Source organism: Chlorocebus sabaeus, chromosome 23 (genome assembly GCF_047675955.1).
Source record: "Chlorocebus sabaeus isolate Y175 chromosome 23, mChlSab1.0.hap1, whole genome shotgun sequence".
NCBI classification, from domain to species: Eukaryota; Metazoa; Chordata; class Mammalia; order Primates; family Cercopithecidae; genus Chlorocebus; species Chlorocebus sabaeus.
The window spans coordinates 84,611-93,946 of record NC_132926.1 but is presented as its reverse complement, the minus strand read 5'-3'; the positions used below and the strand labels follow the sequence as shown (position 1 = coordinate 93,946).

At 53.7% G+C, this 9,336-nt stretch overlaps 1 protein-coding gene across 3 annotated transcripts; it reads left to right on the top strand.

Annotated features, from left to right (window-relative positions):
• Positions 1 to 684: 684 nt before the first annotated feature.
• LOC140709891 (tubulin beta-8 chain) lies at positions 685 to 4,494 on the top strand. Of its 3 annotated transcripts, none has more exons than XM_073010354.1 (5): positions 685 to 1,605; positions 1,676 to 2,009; positions 2,487 to 2,595; positions 2,673 to 2,783; positions 3,271 to 4,494. In XM_073010354.1, exon 5 carries the CDS (start codon positions 3,330 to 3,332, stop codon positions 4,326 to 4,328), a length of 999 nt encoding a protein of 332 aa, XP_072866455.1. In that variant the 5' UTR covers positions 685 to 1,605; positions 1,676 to 2,009; positions 2,487 to 2,595; positions 2,673 to 2,783; positions 3,271 to 3,329; the 3' UTR covers positions 4,329 to 4,494. The 3 variants fall into 3 exon arrangements, with proteins under 3 accessions (XP_072866455.1, XP_072866454.1, XP_072866456.1); XM_073010353.1 differs by having other exon boundaries at positions 2,673 to 2,967; XM_073010355.1 differs by lacking the exons at positions 685 to 1,605; positions 1,676 to 2,009 and adding an exon at positions 2,087 to 2,238.
• Positions 4,495 to 9,336: the final 4,842 nt, after the last annotated feature.

Genomic DNA, 9,336 nt, shown 5'->3' with positions numbered 1-9,336 from the left:
CGAGGCCAGCCTGGCCAACATGGTGAAACCCCGTCTATACTAAAAGTACAAAAATTAGACAGGCATGATGGTGGGCGCCTGTAATCCCAGCTACTCGGGAGGCTGAGATAGGAGAATCGCTTGAACCCAGGAGTCAGAGGTTGCAGTGAGCCGAGATCATGCTACTGCACTCCAGCCTGAGCAATGGAACAAGACTATGCCTCAAAAATAAATAAATAAATAAACCTCCAATCTCATGAGGCTTATTCACTGTCACGAGAACAGCATAGGAAAGACCCATCCCCCGATTCAATTACCTCCCACTGGGTCCCTCCCACGATGTATGGGAATTATGGGAGCTACAATTCAAGATAAGATTCGACTGGGGACACAGCCAAAGCATGTCACAGGTTATGAAACAAATTTATTCTAGCAGGCCAGACTTAAGAGAGATGAATCCCTTGACCATCCCAAAGAAGAGTGGTTAACAGATGCAAGTTGTTTTATGCATCAGGAAAACAGGAGGGCTAGATATACCATTATTAGTCAGCACAAGAGAATCAAGGCACAAGCCTTGCTGGCCTCTACCTCAGCTCAAAAAGGTGAGTTAATTGAACTTACCAGGCCCCTGCAGTTGGGAAAGGATTTAAAAGTTAACATTTACACTGATTCCAAGTATGACTTTTTAGTGCTTCATGCTTATGCTGCAGTTTGGAATGGGTAGGGACTCCTGACCCCAAGGGCTTTTCCATACAACAGCATTCAGATTTCGAGCTTGTTAGAATGCTGCTTTGCTGCCAGAAAGTGACTATAATTAATTGCAGAGGACATCAAAAGAGAGACTGACCATGTAAAAGGAAATGCCCTTGTAGATGCCACAGCCAAGGCCCCTGCACTGAGAGGGCCAATGAAGCTTATGGGCGTGCTGGTCAGCATGCATAGAACTGGGCCAGAATACTCTGAAGAACAAAAATGGGCCAGGGATTGCATTTCAGTCCAGGGCCCCTCTGGCTGGCTGAAGGATGGTAATAAATTACTAATGCCAAGTACCAATCATAGGAATATAATTCAGCACTTTCCTGATTCTTTTCACCCTAGAAGAGATTATTTGTTTCTGTTAATGTCTCATTTGTTTATGGGGTAAATCTTTTCAAGACACTAAAACAGGTGTCTCAGCACCGAGAGCTCTGTGCCTGACATGACCCAAACGGCCAGCAATTTTCTCCTTCTCCAGTTAAACCTGTTCAAAATGAGGAACCTATCCAGGTGAGAACTGGAAACTCTAATTTTACTCAGCTGCCTTTCTGCAGGAGATTCAAATATTTGCTAATGCTCACTGATACCTTTGCTGGTTAGATCGAGGCATTCCCCACCCCATCTGAAAAATGTTTACCAGAAGAAATAACTCCTCAGTTTGGGTCATCTAAAAGCCTGCAAAGTGACAAGGGCTCATCTTTCACAGCAGGTGTATCCCAACACCTATCCTCAGCTTGAAGAATCCAATATGACCTTCACTCTGCGTGGAGACTGTGGTCCTCTGGAAAGGTGAAAGGGCTGATCCCACTCTAAAGAAGACTCAGCTAAATCAGAGGCCTGACTATGTCTAACACCCATAGCTTACTGTGGGTTTGTACTGCTCCAAAGTCAAACTTATAATGAAGTCCTGACTATCTCTAACACCCATAGCTTACTGCAGGTTTGAACTGCTCCAAAGTCAAACTTATAATGAAGTCCTGTTAACATAGGGAAGGCCTTTCCTAACCACAGATCTCCTAATAGATGAAAAGACTCATCAATTACAAAAATATGTCATCCATCTAGGGCAGGTGCAAGGCACTCTGTGAGTATGGAAACTAGAGTCCTCCCCTCCCACATGGGAGGAAAATTCAGTTTCGGGTCAGCTAGGGATTTAGTCTTAGTAAAGACGTGGAAGGAAGTTCTCCAGCTGACCAGCTTTCCCCAGCGTGGAAGGGACCACAGCAGGGACACCTGAGCTCTCCAACAGACGTTCAACGCCAAGGGATTCACAGGTGGGTACACCTGTGTGCAAGTAAAGCTGTTGCTTATTCTGGGAGCCCGATGCGAGGCTGGGGGAGGTGGGCGCGGGGCTATTTCAGCGTTGGCAGAGGGCGGGCTGGGTCACTGCGCGTCTGCTCCTCCTCCTCCTCGCGTCTCTCCTGCTGCCCTGATCCCGCCTTAGCCATGAGGGAGATCGTGCTCACGCAGGCCGGGCAGTGCGGGAACCAGATCGGCGCCAAGGTTGGCAGCGGGGCCTCTGAGGGCCCAGCTCGGGCCTGCGGGTGGCCAGGGAAGGTGTTGGCAGTGGTGGGGGCGGGGGCGGGTCCCTGCCGGGGACGCGGTGGGACTGGGCGGCTGGCGAGGCGGCCGGGGTGGACCCAGGGACAGGGCGGCCTAGGGATGGGGGTGCGGATGAGGGTGGGGGTGGGAGAGGAGCTGGGGCACCCCCGTGACTGGCCCTGGCCTGTCCGGCCCCTCCCGTCTCGCAGTTCTGGGAGGTGATCTCGGACGAACACGCCATCGACTCCGCGGGTACCTACCACGGGGACAGCCGCCTGCAGCTGGAGCGCATCGACGTGTACTACAACGAGGCCTGCGGTGAGACCCCCGTCCTTCCCCACCGCCCTCCTGGGAACGCGGCCCTCCCCTCGCTCATGCCCTCCCGCCCCTCTCAGGTGGCAGGTACGTGCCCCGCGCTGTGCTGGTGGATCTGGAGCCGGGCACCCTGGACTCTGTGCGCTCGGGGCCCTTCGGGCAGATCTTCAGGCCGGACAACTTCATCTTCGGTGAGCTGTGGGTGAGGACTGGGGTGCGGCTTCTTAGCCAGGGCCACTCAAAATCTAGGCGTGCCCCAAGGTCATGGCCGTGGGAACCGTGGATCCAGAGCCCCTGAACACCCTCCTATCCTCCCAGTCGCTCCATCTGCCTCCTAAAGGGGCTTTGGGAGGAAGGCCCAGGTGTCTCCTCAAGGTGAAGAGCTACTGATGTCAACTCCCTGCAGGGAGCTGAGCTGGGACCGTGGCTCCTGCCTTCCCAGAAAATGGGCAGGAGCCACCTGCAGGGAGGTCTGTCAGCCTGTCTCAGGCTTGACTCCTGACTTAATTTCTAACAGGGAGGCTGCTGTCCTGTAACTCTGGGGGAGGGGTTTCATTTGCTCCACCTGTAGGGAGAACGGTGCGCTCACCTCACATGACACTTGGCCCTTTTTGCATTATGGTGACCACTAATGACCATATACCTGGCCATCGAGTGACTGGCTGTACTGTCTTACAGGTCAGAGTGGGGCCGGAAACAACTGGGCCAGGGGGCACTACACGGAAGGCGCGGAGCTGATGGAGTCAGTGATGGACGTTGTCAGAAAGGAGGCTGAGAGCTGTGACTGCCTGCAGGGTTTCCAGCTGACCCACTCCCTGGGTGGGGGGACGGGGTCTGGGATGGGTACCCTTCTGCTCAGTAAGATCCGGGAGGAGTACCCAGACAGGATCATAAACACATTCAGCATCCTGCCCTCGCCCAAGGTGTCAGACACGGTGGTGGAGCCCTACAACGCCACCCTCTCCGTCCACCAGCTCATAGAAAATGCAGACGAGACCTTCTGTATAGACAACGAAGCGTTATACGACATCTGTTCCAGGACCCTGAAACTGCCCACGCCCACCTACGGTGACCTGAACCACCTGGTGTCTGCCACCATGAGCGGGGTCACCACGTGCTTGCGCTTCCCAGGCCAGCTGAATGCTGACCTGCGGAAGCTGGCCGTGAACATGGTCCCGTTTCCCCGGCTGCACTTCTTCATGCCCGGCTTTGCCCCCCTGACCAGCCGGGGCAGCCAGCAGTACCGGGCCCTGACGGTGGCTGAGCTTACACAGCAGATGTTTGATGCCAGGAATATGATGGCCGCGTGTGACCCTCGTCATGGCCGCTACCTAACGGCGGCTGCCATTTTCAGGGGTCGCATGCCCATGAGGGAGGTGGATGAACAAATGTTCAACATTCAAAATAAGAACAGCAGCTACTTCGCTGACTGGCTCCCCCACAACGTCAAAACAGCCGTCTGTGACATCCCACCCCGGGGGCTAAAAATGTCAGCCACCTTCATTGGGAACAACACGGCCATCCAGGAGCTCTTCAAGCGTGTCTCAGAGCAGTTTACAGCAATGTTCCGGCGCAAGGCCTTCCTCCATTGGTATACGGGCGAGGGGATGGATGAGATGGAATTTACGGAGGCGGAGAGCAACATGAATGACCTGGTTTCTGAGTATCAACAGTATCAGGATGCCACAGCTGAGGAGGAGGAGTTTGAGGAATATGCTGAGGAGGAGGAGGCCTAGAACTTTCCTTTTCTAGGTAAAGGGGGGAAGCAGTGTGGATTCTTTACTGTGTTCTGACTGCCATGTGTCACTACGCACTTGTTTGTGTCTTCACCTCTCCTCCTGCATTTTAAAGCATTTTTATAGTATACGATTTTGCCGAATAAAGTATTCTCATAGCATCTGGCTTCACCTCCAACTTCTATCTATGGGCCCCCCTCCGGCTACGGCTGCCAGGTGTGCATGGTTGTCCTGCAAGGCTGAAGCTGTCTGGGTTTGTCGAGTGCCCAGGAACAAGCATTCCAGTGGCTCCAGGAGGGGTGGGCATGGGCTGTGGACATGGCAGGCAGGCTTCACATGAACTTGGGGATGCCCTGGGCCTTGGGCGGCTACATGGTGGAAAACCTGTTCTGAAGGCAAGCCTTGGCTTATCCCATGTTCCAGACTTCTAGGGGACCAGCTTGCCCTGTTTCTTGAACCCTAAAAGTGGTCAGTGACCCTGGTGGGCAATGTCCCCAAAGTCCCATCTCAGGGTAGGAATGTGGTCAGGCAGCTGGCTCTGAACCAGCAATGAAGGGTGGGCAAGTAGGAACCCAGCCACTCCATCACCATGACCGCCTGGGTGTGTTTGTGTGGCCTCATTCTCTTGAGGGTGGGCATGGGATATCTGGCAGGGACTAGTGGGCAGAAATCAAGCCCAGTGTATACTCACATGCAGTGACCCCTATGTAGAAGGGGATTAGGTCCTGGGGGCCATAGATGGCAGTTGCTGGGCCTGTGTGCTCGGGGCAGTCTCTCCAGAGGCACAGATGGGGTTTCTGAACAGGACCTGGGGAGACGGGCAGGTGCTCACAATGCTGCTTCCCCTAACTGGCAGCCAGTGAGAAAAACGCCCGAGTGGAGGTCTGACCTGCCCAGTCTGGAGGGCTGATGCTCTCTGGAAAGGTGGCTAATGTGTACTGTCTGCTGTCTCCCTGTCCCCCACTCCAAAACTTCAGGGCAAAAATAACCCAAGATTGTCAGGATGAGACTGGTGACAGTAGCACCTTTGGGAATAGGCCCTTTAGCCTGGGAGAGTCTCCTCCCCAGGCTTCTTGGGGAGCCCGGACTTCAAAGCCTGCTTTGGGGAAGCTGTCAAATAAGAGATGTGTGTGTGATCTGGTTGCCGGGCAGCATGCACGGTGGTTTTCTACCTGGCTCTTGTAGAACTTGTCCACGGCTTGTGTGATGGTCTCTTGGTAATTCCCACCCCCACCCCCATCACACAGATAAGATGAAGCCAGCATAGCCTGGGGGTGGGCCGATGTATAGGTTCTACCCCAGGTCCCCTGGGCATACCCACCTGCCTTCGATGTGTCGGGGAAACAGGTGAGGCCCCTTTTTGTTCTCTGAATGTTGGCAATGGTCTATTGCAGCCAAATGGGAACAGGCAGGCAGGAGAGTGCCTCATCTTGAAAGAAGTGGCTCCTGGAAGCAGCTGGGAGGGGGCAGATGTCCCCCATACTCCCCCCCAACCTGTCCTTGGAGCAGGAAAAGGGGCCTCTGTGACAGACCTGCTCAGTGGCTCTCACTCTGAGGGGTGTCCTTGCCCAACCCAGGTGTGCACCCATCTGAGATGGCCTTGCATGGACCTGGTTGGGAAGGTTCAGTTGCAGCAACCACTGGAACCTGCCTACACCTAGTGTCTCCACTCATGCTTGGGGCTAGATGTTCCTCCCTCCTGTAGTGGTACAGCCAGAGTGGCAGAGGGGGCAAGTCACTGCTGCAGTTCCCACCTGGGTCTGAGTGGGAGTCAGCCTGGGTGCCCATGTATTTCCCAATTACCTGGTTCCATCTGGGGGCTTCATGGACAGGAGTGGTGCTTTTCCAGGCCTCTTTTCCATATGCCAGCTATAGGCCCAGGTTTCCCAAGTTTCTGGAGCCCCTCTTCCAGCCTGGCAAGCGTGGTGTGTTGTAGGGGAAGGACATCAAGCCTACAGGCAGCAGAACCTGGCTGGGTATGTTCTCTACCCCTGGAGGCCCCTGGTTGTTCACCTCTTTGGGTGAGAGTCGGCTTAGGATCTCAACATTCTTGAAGGACTTCAGAACTGTACAGACAGTGGCTCAGGAGGCAGCAGGGGCTGGGACTGGCAGCTAACCAGTGTAGTGGGGGTTGTAGGGCTCAGTTTGGTCTTGCAGGGAATTCAGGGAGGCTTGGATTTGCTGAAGCTCTAGACAAGCTTGGGCTTGGATATGGAAACAGCATAGAGCAGGGGCCCTTCAGCACACTGGGCTCTGAGTAGTTGCACCCTGGTGCACCCACAGGTGTTCCCCACCTGGAGCACAGCTGTGGATAGAAGCTGGGAAAGCTGTGGAGGGAAGAGGAGGTGGAGGGAGTCTCAGGGCAGCCCCAGCAGCCAGGCAGGGCCTCTGCAAGTGAGACGCAGATCCAGCCTGTTGGCCACTTAGCAGCTGCTCGGCCAGCTGCAAACCACCTGACCTCTGTTCACCAGTAAATGGGGGTCACAGAAGCACTTTCCTTCTGGGACTTCTGAAGCTCGAAGAGGCAGCACACACCACGTGCTGAGAAAGCCCCAAACTCAGGCAAGCTTCTCCAAGAGCACCTCATCAGATTAGCATCCAACCTGTACAGGACACCATCAAATCTCCCCATCCCTCATTCCAGCCGAAGAAACCAACCTGTAGAGGACACCATCAAATCTCCCCATCCCTCGTTCCAACTGAAGAAACCAACCTGTAGAGGACACCATCAAATCTCCCCATCCCTCGTTCCAACTGAAGAAACCAACCTGTACAGGACACCATCAAATCTCCCCATCCCTCGTTCCAACCGAAGAAACCAACCTGTACAGGATACCATCAAATCTCCCCATCCCTCGTTCCAACCGAAGAAACCAACCTGTGCAGGACACCATCAAATCTCCCCATCCCTCGTTCCAACCGAAGAAACCAACCTGTGCAGGACACCATCAAATCTCCCCATCCCTCGTTCCAACTGAAGAAAAGGGAGTCTCTGTCCTAGGGGAGCGAGCACAGGCCTATCTATGCAGTGGGCACGTGGCCTAGGTCGGGGGAAGGCCCTTGGATACATGCTGGTTTCACCAGCCGTCTGTGGGTTGGGTTTGGCCTGGACCCCTGTAACCCAGGCGGCCGGTAGGCCCCTGCATGGGACAGGACTGGGAGGTGGGTGGGATGGCTGAGCTTTGAGGGAAGCCATTATTTGGCCTCATGGGAAGTGGTGCAGGTGGTTATTGGTGGCTCAGTTTTGCAGGACCTGGGTGATCACCCAAGGAGTGAAAATTGCCTTTTTATGAGAAATTGCCAAAATTGATGTAAGTTCATCAGTTGAAAAGGTGAGTAATGCTGACAGGCAGCTTCACCTTCCCCTTCCCCACAAGTAACTGGTGTTCAGAGGTGGATTTGGTTCCTTCCCAGCCTTTCCCCTTTGCATGTAGCTGTGTGCACATACTTTTGTGTGTATGTACACATTCCCTGGAGGGGTTACTTTTATTTTTTTATTTGGGGGGATAACTAGTGAGGCAGCCTGACACGTGCTTATCTTGTCTTTTAAGTGTGGAGTCCTCCATGGAGTGGGCATCGGGGACTTTCTAGCAGGCCTCTGCCAGCTGTTTGCCCCAGTTTCCGCCCTTCACAGACATGCTGGCCACCTGGTGTGACATTCAGTGGCCTTGTTTGCAGCTAGTATGATGAGACAAGTGGATCAGGTACGTTATAAAACTGAGAAAGCACACAACATGCAGAGGGAAAGGAATAATGACCATGTGTGTACTGCTCTGCTACAGTCCATGTCATGTGACTGAGATGACAAACATTTCTTTCACCTAATATTTGGGCCCTGAGACAGGGCATTTGTGTGTTACTTTTTATTTATAACAGAGTTAGAAGAAACACCACCAGGCTTTCTTTTCTGTTTTCCCCAACTCCCACTTTACCCCTCAAGTTTACCTACCTCAGAGAGAAAGCAGAGCTCGCCTGATTAATGAGAGCCTGAAATGATTTCAGCCAGGTCACTGTGTAAAGGTCATACTGCTTCTGTCTCCTTGTGTGTCATTTGCTCAGCTCAAGTATTTTGTAGCTCCCTGTATACACTTAGCTGTGTTAGCCTCCTAGCCTGCTTTCTTGGTTTGATACATGCCTGAGAGCATGTGGGAGCACTTAAGGTCTAGGGTCATGGGAGGACTGTTCTGCCACCCAGCTCATCTCTCCAGCTCAGCCTGCATGCATACCTTCCTCCATCTGATTCCAGAGCAGGGGGTGGGAGGTCTCACACTGACCTTGAGCTCAGCCTGCATGCGTGCCTTCCTCCATCTGATTCCAGAATAGGGGATGGGAGGTCTCACACTGACCTCCAGCTCAGCCTGCATGCATGCCTTCCTCCATCTGATTCCAGAATAGGGGATGGGAGGTCTCACACTGACCTCCAGCTCAGCCTGCATGCGTGCCTTCCTCCATCTGATTCCAGAGCAGGGGGTGGGAGGTCTCACACTGACCTTGAGCTCAGCCTGCATACATGCCTTCCTCCATCTGATTCCAGAGCAGGGGGTGGGAGGTCTCACACTGACCTTGAGCTCAGCCTGCACGCATGCCTTCCTCCGTCTGATTCCAGAGTAGGGGATGGGAGGTCTCACACTGACCTCCAGCTCAGCCTGCATGCGTGCCTTCCTCCATCTGATTCCAGAGCAGGGGATGGGAGGTCTCACACTGACCTTGAGCTCAGCCTGCACGTATGCCTTCCTCCGTCTGATTCCAGAGTAGGGGATGGGAGGTCTCACACTGACCTCCAACTCAGCCTGCACGTATGCCTTCCTCCATCTGATTCCAGAATAGGGGATGGGAGGTCTCACACTGACCTCCAGCTCAGCCTGCATGCATGCCTTCCTCCATCTGATTCCAGAGCAGGGGGTGGGAGGTCTCACACTGACCTCGAGTTTATGTGACTTTTTCCACCTCTGCTTTCCCAGACAGCCTCTGCTGTGGGACTTATAAAGAAATTTGTGAAGTCAGTATC